Source organism: Melospiza georgiana, chromosome 19 (assembly GCF_028018845.1).
Source record: "Melospiza georgiana isolate bMelGeo1 chromosome 19, bMelGeo1.pri, whole genome shotgun sequence".
In the NCBI taxonomy this organism is placed as follows: Eukaryota; Metazoa; Chordata; class Aves; order Passeriformes; family Passerellidae; genus Melospiza; species Melospiza georgiana.
In genome coordinates this window covers 13,240,519-13,252,731 of record NC_080448.1, presented here as the reverse complement: position 1 = coordinate 13,252,731, position 12,213 = coordinate 13,240,519, and the positions used below count along the sequence as shown (strand labels likewise).

General features: G+C 60.5%; 1 protein-coding gene across 4 annotated transcripts in view; it reads right to left on the bottom strand.

Moving 5' to 3' along the window:
* The window catches only part of RAP1GAP2 (RAP1 GTPase activating protein 2), a 51,065-nt gene extending 43,883 nt beyond the window's left edge, over window positions 1-7,182 (bottom strand). For 3 of the 4 annotated variants that reach the window (XM_058037716.1, XM_058037717.1, XM_058037718.1), the window contains exons 1-2: window positions 7,118-7,182; window positions 4,914-5,030 (exon numbers count right to left, since the gene is read on the bottom strand). In XM_058037716.1, coding sequence (XP_057893699.1) covers window positions 4,914-5,030; window positions 7,118-7,167 — 167 coding nt within the window. In that variant the 5' untranslated portion in view covers window positions 7,168-7,182. Of the gene's footprint in view, window positions 1-3,128; window positions 3,191-4,913; window positions 5,031-7,117 lie in introns of those variants that run through there. The other variant, XM_058037720.1, reaches the window with a different exon arrangement.
* Between the last annotated feature and the right edge of the window lie 5,031 nt (window positions 7,183-12,213).

The window sequence follows — 12,213 nt, the reverse complement described above, 5'->3', positions numbered from 1 at the left end:
ACAGCTTCAGACCAGGAGGACCGGGCGGCTCCTTTGGCCACAGGGAGGCCGTGTGTCACCCAGAGGGCAGCTTCAGGCACGGGATGGGAAAGCCAGAGCCCTTCCTGAGCCCAGCTCAAGCTCAAACCATGCTCCAGCTCCTCTTCCACATTCTTGAGAAACCACTGATGGCTCATGGACTCATCCCTACGTCCAAAGTGATCCGACCTCTCCTGCTCGTTTCTGTGGAAATGGCTGAAACACAGATCCTGGAGGAAGCCACTGTGCATCCTGCAGAGCCTCATTTCTCAGGCAGCTGGCACAGAGGGACACTTACACCAGCTATGGCAGCACCAGCTTTCCCAGCAGCCCAGGAAGCGCCCAGCACAGAGGAAAGGAGCCCAGGAAACCAAGAGGTGCTGGCCGGGTGCCCGTGACCCCCAAAGCCCCACTGGCCGCTCCCACCATCACATGAACCAGCTCTTTGCCACAGAGGGACACAGATCGTGTCTCACCACAGCCCTGTATGCAGAAACTCACCACACGGGCTCCCAGGCTCATGGAATTCTTCTCAGCCCACTGAATTTAATGCACAGCGTTGTTTGTTTTCTCAAGGCCACCCATTTTAGAGTTCTGCCTTGATAGCAAGGGCACGAAATTCCTCTCTCACGAAAAGGCATGAAAAGGCTCTCTCTAGGAAAAGCCTGTTAAAGCACACAGATTTTCTGTGCCTGTTTTCTCCACCTTTTCCAGCCACCCCCTTCCCATGCCAGCAGAGCCAGAGGGAGGATGCAGAAGGAAGGAGCAGAGGCTCACATCCCCGTGCCATCAGAGCCAGAGGGAGGATGCAGAAGGAAGCAGAGCCCCTCATCCCCGTGCCGTGTGCCTCCCCAGGAGCCAGCAGGGAGGCTGCTCTGTGCACCCACACAGTGCCCAACGGGTGCCTTGCACAGGATGCCCCAGGGACAGGGCAGCCCGCCGTGCTCCTCCGTGGCTGTGGCAGCCCTGCTGCAGGCAGAGGAGCAGCTGCCGTGCCAGAGCGGGCCCTGGGCTGTCACCATGGCTACCTGCACATCCCTGCACGTCAGTCCCCACTGCCTGCAGGAACGGGAGCCCAGAGCTCGCCTGCCCAGGCAGCGCAGGGGCTGCAGGAAGGAGGGTGCATTGGGACAAACCTCCACAAAAACCTGCCCCCAGAGCCAGGCTGGCACTGGCAGCTGCGCCAGGAGCTGGAGAAGGTTTGGCCCAATTCACACAGCAAACACGGAGCAGGGGGTGGCTGCAGCCAGTGAAGAAATTGTGGAGAGACAGAAAAAGAACAGCTTAAACTGAAAACCAGGGCTGGGAAAACGTGGGGGCGGGATGAAAGCATGGGAATGAGAGAGACCTGAACATGTTTTGGCTGGAAATTAGGAGGTTTCTAATTTTCAATACAATCAATCTCTGGGACAATTTCCTAATAATGGAAATAAAGGAATCAAAAATACCCCAACACCCTCATTGAGACTCAGAACATTTAAGATATTACACAAGGTGATAAGGTCTAGTGTCCCTGTCCATAGGAGGGGGTTTAGAACGGGATGACCTTTACAGTCCCTTTAGCCCAAAGCATTCTGTGATTGTGTGGTCCTGCAATGCCCTCAGCAGCAGGGCACTGGGCTCGCTGACCCAGCATGTGTCCTGGCACCTTGCCCTGCCCAGGGCTGCTCCTCTGCTCACCCTGCCCTGCACCCTGGCCTCGGCAGCAGACAGGGAATCCGTGGCTGCCCGAGGCTGAGCTGCACTGGCACAAGGTCAGGCCTCAGCAGCCAGGCTCAAGTCTGAGGCCAAACCCATGTGTGGACACTGAACATTGCAAACAAGCCACGTGGGGCTTGGACTCGAGCTTTTGCAAACCCTGCTACCTCTTGCCAACATCACCTGTACTTTTCAACCATTTTGAGTGGGCTTTTCAAGAGCCAGGCTGAAACCAAATCACAGTCAAGCAACAGTCCTTCTGGCATCCAGCTTGGAGGCAGATGTTAACTCCGAGCGAGGATTCATCTGCCCCCACAAAACTGCAAAACTGTCTGTGGAGAATGAGCTGGTTTTAGCTCCTGGAAAAAATGTCTCTCCTCCTGTTGCTGCTGAAGTCCTGTTCCTGTTTCCACAGCAGCAGCAGCAGCCACCAGAGCATCTGAGCAGGTACACAACAAGCAGCAGCAGCAGAGGGCCTCTCTGAGCAGCCCTCAGGACCCTGCTACCACACAGATGTGCCTAGGGATGAAGGAAGGGAGGATGATAAAACAAACAAGCAAAGAAAAAGGCATGTTTGCTGCTATGGTTATCCTCTCCAGTGGGAGGAACCGGCAGCGGAGGGAGAATGCAGTGTCTGTGAAACGTGGTGTGTGCAAGCGCGAGCCGGCTGCCTGCAATCACACCGCGGGGTGGATCTGAATTTAAACTCTTTGGCATGATTCCAACCTTCAATAAATCCTGCCTTGTGGACAGGTATTATGTCCCTTCTGCTTCTAAAACAACAAGCAGTCTTAAACAAAACAGCAGAGCCTAGAGCGTGCAGAAGATGGCACAACCTGGCAGGATCCATCTGCGTTCGCCAGGGATGCAAACAACATCTCACAGCCCTCACAGGCTCTGTGCAGCTCCACGCCAGGCACACCGGTGCTCTGCCTGTGGGAATGAGCAGGATGAAGGGAAAGCTCAGCCTGGTGGGCAGACATTGCACGGCTTTCCTGTCAGGGATGAGCTGCAGCCCCGCACAGGGGCCGTGGCGGGGAATCGCCCCAGCAGACTGGCGTGGGCACGCAGGGAGGCTCAGACATCCCCGTCTTGTGCGAACACCTGGGGCTCCCGGCCAGGAGGTGCCGGGGGAGGCAGGACAGGGCCCCCCGCATGCCGCCGGACCCCAGCACCCCGACCCCCGGGGACAGCAGGCAGGGCCCCGCACGGGCTGCTGGAAGTCGCCTCCTCGAATGGTCAATATTCTAAGAGCCGTGCTGGCAGCCGCTTCACCGCCCTCCCAACACACGGGTGCCGTTATCCCGGTCCGTGCCCAGCCCCGAGCCTCCGAACAGCCCCCGGCCCCGGCCCCGAACGCGGACGGAGCAGCGGAGCGCCGCGCGGGGCTGCCCCGCTGAGCGCGTACGTACCGGGGATGGAGCCGCAGCCCCGCGCCGCGCCGTGCCGTGCCGTGCCGTGCCCGCCGCTCCCGCCTGCGGATCCCGCCGCGGTGGCGGAGCCGGCCCCGCGCGGGGCGGGGCAGAACCGGGCGGGGCGGGGCGGAACCGGGCGGGGCGGGGCGGAACCGGGCGGGGCGCGTTCCCGGGATCCCGCCGGCTGCGGCGGCAGAGCCTGCCCGGCGCCCCCGCCCTGTCCTGCCCAAGGCACCAACGCAGCCCCGCCGCGTCTGTCCCCTCGCTCCCTCCCTCCCTCCCTCCCCACCAAGCAGCCGCCGCAGCGGGCAGCCCGGCCCGCAGCATCCCCGTGCCCCAGCGGGGCCCGCAGCATCCCCGTGCCCGTCCCTGTGCCCGTCCCGGTGCCCGCGGCTGCTCCTGCCGAGCCAGAGCTTACACTTGGGCCGCCTTGGGAGACAAACGTTTTACTCCCATGAGAGAGGCACAGACACCACTCATAATAGGTCGCTGGTATCCTACAGAGTCTCCAGACGGCTCCAGGTAACTTCCCAGGGGAAGCTTCCAGGTAACTTTTCCGCTGGGAAATCAAAGGAATCCAGGGAAATTAACGCCCTCGGGAAATCAAATGAATCTAGTGAAATTAACCCCAACAGCACTTAACATCAATTATAAATGATGTTACACGCATTTCAGTTGCACGTGCCAAATGAAACATGCACATCAGGCGCGGGGCTAACACAACCTCTGAAAGCAATTTGCAAAAATTAGTTAAAATCAATAAACAGCACAGTCATTCCAGTTTCTGGAAAGGCTCTCCAGCGGCAGGCAGAGGAACTCCCGTCGCGGGAAGCAGGTGGCAGCAGGCAGCGTGTCCGCCGTGGCTCCTGCCGGCAACAGCCGGCGCCTCATCGTGCCCTGGAAGTCTCTCCCAGGTGTGAATTTCACCTGTCCCAGGTGTGAATGTCACCTCCTTCCACCCCACCCGGCTTGCCCTGCATGAAAAGTACCCACAGCCCTTCCTGTCCTGGGAAATCCAAGGGGATTTTGGGCACCTCCATCCTCTGCAGCCACCCTCCCACTGCTGTTCTCATCCATGCAGTTCCAGGCAGATAAATACTTCAGGGCTTTAAGGGCTCTTGGAGCAAAACTGCTGCTGAAACAGAGAGGGAAGAGCTTTTAGTGCCACAGCCACTCAGGGACTCAGCATGTTCCAGAGCTCCTTGCAGGCCAGAGAGCAGATGCTGCTCTGTGTGTGTCTGGAGGCCCATGAGGCTTTTATGTTAATGGTGTTTTATCATCAAACACGGGGTGGGAACTGACAGCAATGCATATGCATCAGCAGGGAGAGCCGTAGCATGTGCCTGGGATGTGGCTCCCAAGGGGAGAGTTTAAGCACCGACCAAAATCAGGGGATCAGAACAGATATTTTCCAATGATCACTGATGGCTGGGGAAAACACAGCCCCTGGCTACCATCTGTTTTTAAGTAAACCTCAAGTGCTGCCCACATAAAGCAGATCCTCGACCAAAACCATGGGGACGATTACAAGAAGAGTTTGGGCAGGCAGGTGATCGTTTGTCCTTCCCACTGCTTTAAACCAAACAGCTCTTATGTGGTGTTTGCAGCTCCTGGTGCAACCACTGCACCTGGCACTTGATTTTGAAGCACAGCCCAGGATGCCCATGTGTCACTGGGCTCCCAGACAGGCTCAGCAGGCCCACAAGGGCTTGTGACAGAGCAAGCAGCAGGGCGTGCCAGCGCGCTACCCACAGTGCCCACCCTGAGCCCGCGGCCCCTCACCTGCTGGGGGAGCCCAGGTCTGCCCTGCTGACGATGCGGTGCTGCTGGGGCGAGTGGAGCCACTGGAAAGCCGTCAGCGTCCTCTCCTCGATGCGGAAGCGGCCCTCTCGCACGTACCTAAAAATAAACGCAGGGAGACTGAAATATTCATCAGCCCCGACTGCGGGAGGGAGCGCAGCGCGCAGGAGCGGCTGGGCCCGCACCACAGCCTGCCCCGGGGCAGCAGAAAATCCTTTACAGCCCCTGCTCTGCCTGCTCCCCGCGCCATCCTCACCCTCACTGCCCCCGGCCCACGCAGCCACGGCCGTGTCTGGGACAGGGCATCCCCTGAGACTGACCCCAGGGAGGGGGCCCTGCACCCCCTTGGGTACCTGTGGGGCTGCTGCCAGCTGCAACCCTGTACAGCCCCAGGGGACAGAGCCCCCAGCCCACCCAGGGCCCCCAGACCAGCCCCACAGGCCCCCCTGACCGCCTTGTGCAGGAAAGCAAAGCGCAAACATTCCCAGAGCAGCACAGGACATTCCCCTGTACAGCCCCTGTACAGGGGACAGAGGCACAGCACCCCTGCTCAGCACCACCGTGTTGGGGTACAGCCTGCCCCAGCACACACGCACCCCCAGGCTGGCCCTGGCTCCAAGGCCTTTCTAGCATCACTTCAAATGCCAGGCCAGATGCTGAGGCTTATCCAGCAATATTTGAGTGAATTGATAGTTATGAATTTGATTAGAAGAGTATGGGTTCCCTGTTAAGTGAGAAAAATTCTGATAACTGCAGTTGTTTCCATCTTTTGGAACAAAATCCTGCTGCCTGCTTCCATGCCAGCAGCCAGCTGCGCTTCATACACACTCCTCTGATCATGAAATTTCATCAGCAAGTAATTAATAAGTTAAAGCCCCTGTAGTACTGATGGGAGACACACGCACAGACACAGCTGCTGCAGCCATGAACCTCAGGAGAGCTGCAGAGAGCTCCTGTTATGCTCCAGGAGGTTCATTCCCAGCATTAACCCCAGGGATGTGCCCACACTGGAAGGGGCTGAGGGGAGGCTCCAGTGTGCCAGGAGCTCCCCAGGTGCTGCTGCTGGGCTCTGTGACCTGCCTGAGCCCACCCTGCGGGTGCCATGGAGCTGGGGCAGTGACAGTGCAGGAGCTGCAGCTGAAGGACACCCAAAAGGCTCCCTGAGCATCCCCAGCACACAGTGACCTGCCAATTTTCCAGTGAAAAGCAACCGAGCACGGTGCAATGCCAGCGCTCCCTGCAGCTCTGGGGTCTGATAACCGTGCACAGAGCAGGGGCAGGGAAGCCAGGATGTCCCTTGGGAAGTGAGGGTGAGGCAGCGGGGATGCAGAACAGCCAGGCCAGCAGCTGCTGTCACAGTTTGTTCAAGTGTGTGAGGGGAAAAAGTATCCTCGGCTGCAAGGAGCAGGGGAAAGGGAGGGAGAGAGGAAAAGAAAAAGCCTCAGTGGTTCCCACTCTTGTCCTGGCTTGAGGGGCTCCCACCCACAGCTGGCACCCAGCACGGGCCCGGCTCTGCTCCCGCCCGGGGCCCGGCCCGGCGCTTCCATCAGCGTCCCCAGCCACAGCCTGGCATCGCCGCAGCGCCCTGCTCAAAAGTCACAAGCTTCGGACGTCACGAACTGCACAATTCAACATAAAAGAGCACAGACAAAGCTTGTTCTCAATGTCAGCCCGTCCCGGCCGCTCCGGGCACAGACGGTGCCCTGTTCCAGCCCCGTCCCCGCACGCCAGAGCCCGGAGCAGCCACGCGAGTCCCGGGGACTCCCCGGAGCGAGGGGCGCTCGGCACCCCGGCACGCTGCCGGCCCGCGCCGCCTGCTCAGCGGGCAGGACCCTTTCCCGAGCGCGCAGAGTGTTCGGAACCGCCCCTCCTGCCTCTGCCAGCGATCCCCCTCCCTGCACCCCGTGTGTCCCCCGGATGGAGCAGGAGCCTCACCGGGACCCCCCCCGCTCCGGCCGGGACCCCCCCCCCCCCCCGCTCCGACCGGGACCCCCCCCCCCGCGCCCCTCGGAGCGCCCCGCACGTCCCAGACCCAGGGCGAGGTCCGTGTCCCCCCAGCCCGCGTTCTCCCCCTCTCCGGGCTGGGAGCATCCCCAGGCAAAGCCCAGAGCCCCCGCAAGCTGAGCCCCTCCGGTGCCCAGCTCTGCTCCCCGTTGCCGAGGGAGCCCCGGGCCCGCCGCACTCACCAGCGCACCAGCTCCCAGCGCCGCTCCCCCGCCGCCTTGCCCGAGGCCATGCCGGGGGTCCCGCCGGGCGGGGCGAGCCCGCAGACCCCGCTCGGAGCGGCGGCGGCTCCTCAGCGGCGGGCCCGGGGCTGCGCCGGTTCCTGCGCCCGTTCCTGCGCCCGTTCCTGCGCTCCCGCCCCCTCCGGCGCCCGCGGGACCGGGGGGGCCTGGCCCGGGCAGGTGCGGGGGGGCCGCACCGCTGCCCCGTTATGTAAAGCGTTATGCAACGCCCCCACCGGGGCGGCCCCGAGGGGGGCACAACGCCCCCGGTGCCTCCCTGCGGACCCCGGAGTCTCGCACCGGCCAGCTGGACCCCATCCAGGTTCCAGGGAAATGAGCGTCTGCCAGCCTCTTGAACACTCAGAGCAAGTCGGGCTGAGCATCCCAAAGTGCCTCGGGAACAGCCACGGGGACAGAAAGCCCAGGGCGGGCCCTGGCATCCCGGTCCCCCCCGAGCCCCCCACTCACCGATCCCGCACAGGTGCGCGGGGCGGGCGCGGCCGCACCTGCCCAGCCGGGGCTGGGCCCGCCCTGCTCCTGTCACGGTCCTTGCTCGCTCTAAGAGCCCCCACTCGGCAGCGCCGGCAGGACTGTTCGCCCGTAAATTCAGAGTAAAACCTGCCCGAGCCGGAGCTCCCCCCCCCAGAGCCCTGGGCACTGCAGCGGGCTCAGGGAGGAAACCACACCTGCAGTCAGGTGTTACTGCAAGCAGCTTGAAACCACACGGAAAGCTGTTTCCCAAAAGTGGTGTTCTGGCCCTAAATCCTCACTTTTCTGATCTTTGAGAACTTAATTTCACAGCTCAGCAAACCCAGGTGCTGCGTCCACAAGCCAACAGCCTCATTTAGAGCAAATGCTGTTCAATACCGAAGCAAATTCCTGTTATTGGTAATTGTGAAGTCCTGCTGGTGCTGGGTGCAAACACATCTGAAGGGCATTGATGCCTGCTCACAGCTGGGGAGCAGAGGTTGCCCAGCCATGCCAGCTGGGGAGGCTGTGCCTTGCCTGGGCCACAGAAAGGGAGCTCAGGTTCTCCCACATCTGGGCAGTGGCCTGCCCTCCACAGGGCTCCCATCTCCTACGAGCCATGGGCTGCAGGCTGGAGAGAACCACCTGCCCAGAGAGAACATGCCCAGGTGGGCAGCTGGGGATGCCCACGGCAGCCCAGCCTTGGCCTCCTGTGTGGGCCAGGAAATGGCTGGCACCCCACATCTGATGCTTCACCATAACAATTTTTAAAGACCTGGGAGATTTAAAAATAAAAGCAACCTTCATTTGAAAAAAGTTTTTAAACAATGAGAAAAATTAAAAATTGGACCGTTCACATATCATATATGTATTAACAGAGGAACAAATTGCATTGCTCAGCTCAGGCAAATATCCTTACAAGTAGATATTTTCCAATCCCTGTGGAAATGTTAAGCTAATGTTAAATTTATTAAAATCCTCCAGCTTTTAGCCTTTAGACTTTAAGGAGCTCCTTATTAGGTTCTTCAAAGCAATTAGAAGGCACACATACACTACATTTCAATTAGATTGAAAAATAATATCTGAGGCAAAGTTAAACTCATTTATAAATTAAATGGAAAAATCCCCCTAATAATTGACTCGGGGGTGGCGGGGGAAAGCTCTGGTCCCACAGCACTGCCGTGGTCACCCTGGAAGGGCACAGCGTTCAGGCTCACTGCAGTGCACACAGGATGCAGCTCCCGTCGGGAATCAGCTGCTTGTTCCAGGAATCAGCCAGCACTGAAGGGACCCGGGCTGACCCAGCACGGGCCCTTGGCCGCGTCCAGACCTGCCGGCAGAGGCTGCGTCCCTCAGCTCCTCTGCAGCCGGCAAGGACGGGTGGTGGCACAAGCAGCCCCCGGGGCCCGTCCCTGCCCGCTGGCTGTGGCACGCAGCGAGACCTGGCACCTGTGAGGACCAAAGGAGGCCGTGGGGCCCAGCGCCCCTTCCCCCTGCAGGGCAGCACGGCCCCGGCCCTGCCCAGCCCCGAGTGCGGGGTGTCCAGCGCTGCCACAGCGGGAACGCGGCCTGGGACAGCTGGGGCCAGGACACGGGCACACCAACACACACAGACACACATACACCTGCAAACACACACACATGTACACACACCTGCAAACACACACGCATGTACACACACAGACACACACACACACACCTGCAAACACACACAGACACACACACACCTACAAACACACACGCATGTACACACACACACACACACACAGACACACACACACCTGCAAACACACATGCATGTACACACACACATGTACACACACTCATACACACACACACCTACACACAGGTACACAAACACACCCACCCACATGCACACCCATAGACGCACGGGTGCTGCCTGTGCCGGCGCTGGTGCCGGTGCCGCTGATCCTCACCGCAGCCGGTGCCGGTGCCCGTGCCGGTGCCCGTGCCACTAGAGGTCAGTGCCGGCTCGGAGCAGCAGCAGCAGCGGCGGAGCCGAGCCCAGCCCCGCTCGGAAGAGCTGCCGCCCGCAGCCCCATCCGCAGTGCCCGCATCCCGCATCCCTCATCCCACGGCTCCGCATCCCGCACAGTTCATCCCTACATCCTCACATCCCCACATTCCCCATCCTGCATCCCCACAATCGCCACCAGCTCGGAGCAGGGAACAAGCCAGGTTGCTGCAGCAGAACCCGGGGCTGGGGCACTCGGTGGGGCTCCCCACGTCTGCTGCCCCGGGGGTGCCCTGAGCAGGGGCTGCCAGAGCTCATCGAGGCACATGGCAGTGCGACGTGTCCAGGCTGGGTATGACAGGCAAGGAGCTCACTGCTGCTGCCCAGCAGCCTCTGAAGCTCAGTCAAGCATCTGAAGCGGCAGCAGGGACCCCCAGTTCCTCCTGAACTGGTATTCCTGCCATATTTGCCTCACTGTGTTGTAACCTCAGACCTGTTTGAGCAGGAACTCCTGTCTCTGGGAGCAAGCAGAGAGTGGGGAAGAGATGCAGCATAACTGCAGTGCAGGACATCACGGCGGCTGGCAGCATCAGCAAAGGGACTGCCGTGTCATGTCCTGCTCAAGAAAGCTGCCAGTGAAACCAGTTAATTTTGGAGCTGGTGATGTGAAACATGAGCAGGCTGTGTGCAGCAGAGTGACCCCAAGCTGCCAGGTGATGGCTGTGGAGGCAGCCAACATTTCCTGCTCCATGCTGGTGCAGAGGATGCGCTGTGCTCTGCTCCTGTCCCCCTGGCAGGCTGCATCCCGAGCGATGACCTCATTCACACAGCAGCTCTCTGTCCCTGAGTGCCTGACCTTGACTCTTTGCAGGCTTGTCTTTTATCCAGTGGAAAATCAATGAAAATTGTACAAACCTTGTGAAATGTGATGCACTCAGACATTCCCCTCTCTCCTCCCCTCATCTCCCGTCTGTAGCTCACTGCTGCTTAAGTTAGCACCCAAGTTAGGGGAAGACACAAGGAGACATTAAAAACACCCACACACCCCAAGCATGGCACACTGCCCTGAGAGGGACAATGACACCTTGGCAAGCGTTGACCTGAGCGTCACAGATGGGCGAGAGGGGCTCCACCCGAGACAGTGCTGCTCTGAACAAGAACGGCTGCACTCGCCCCCTTCACACAGTACCTGTGACCCCTTAACAACTTCTTGTTTCAAGAACTCATTTTTCAGAGAACACAGGTTGAAAGGAGGCCCACTAAGGAGTTGGCATTGGGAGGCTCTGAAGTTCTCCATAGCATTGGCTGGGGCTGCAAGCAGATCTGTCTGAATAACTTATTGCAAATTATCTTCCTGCGTGTGCATGTACAGACATTTCAGAGCACACTGCTTATCTTTTCTCCTGATTCAATGATTTCTTTCTTTGTGTGAACTAAGCTTAGTCTCCATAGATGAGCCTGATCAGCAAGCCCAGCCTTTCTCAACTACCAGAAACAGCAGGCCAGGCTGGACCCCACCACCGTGCATGAGGTGAGGGCCCAGTCCTTGGCCGTTACTGCACAGAGATGTCACAAACCTTCTGTATCACACCTGGAGCTGCAGGCCCAGGGCAGTCTGTTGGCCACAGCACAGCCTCGCTGGATCTGTGCAGCACCAGCCCTCACCCAGAGCCTGGAAGCATTCAAGGGGAGGGAAGGATGTGGGATGGCAGAATGATACCACAGACCACAGTCTGTGAGCTCCCCTACAACTGCTCTGTGTGCTGGTTGTGCACTGGGATGAGCAGCATTGCAGCAGCTCTAACAGGAGACGGAGCACAGCTCAGCGTCAGAGCAGGAGCAGGGCGCTCTCCAGGCACATTTGGGTTTAGGGAACGGGAATCAGCAGACTGTCAGCTGACGGAGGGCGCTACCATTTTGCGGTGCCGCCTTGCAGCGTGGAACAGGCCAGCGCATCCCCTCCCTGCCGGAGCACAGGCGCAAAGCATTGAGTCATCCTTCAATGCCAAGCCCCAGCTGGTCGGGGCACCACAAACAAAAGGCATGAAAAATCAGTAACCACTCGAGTAAACAATTTTTTATCACCATCTCTCTGACCACAGCCCCGCTGGTTTGACGGTTTCCCGGCTGCAGCCGGTGCCGGCCCGCATTTGAGTGGCGGTGAGCCCGCAGCCCCCGCAGGGACACACGGCCGCCGCCCTCCCCGCAGACACCGAGACCCGCTCCGACCGCCGGGGCTGCTCGGGGGTCCCCGCGCCCGGGGCTGAGCGCGCGGCGGCCGCGGGGCCCCGGGGCAGCCTCGGCCCGGGCTTCAGCACCGCGGACAGCGACGGGGAGCGGCGGGGAGCGGCGCCCGGCCGCACCGAGGGTCCCGGGGAGCGGCACCCCGAGACCCCCGAGGAGCGGGACTCGGCCCTAGCGAGGGTCCCGGGGACCGGGGTCCCGAGGGTCCCGGGGAGCTGAGCCCCGCTCTGCCCAGGGTCCCGGGGAGCGGCGCCCAGCCCGATGCGCTGCCCGGCCGCGGCCCGGCCCCGGGGCAGGGTCTGCGCCCGCCCGCCGCCGCCGCCCCGGCGGAGCTCCCCAGTTCCGGTCACGTTGCCGCCTGTTTACGGGC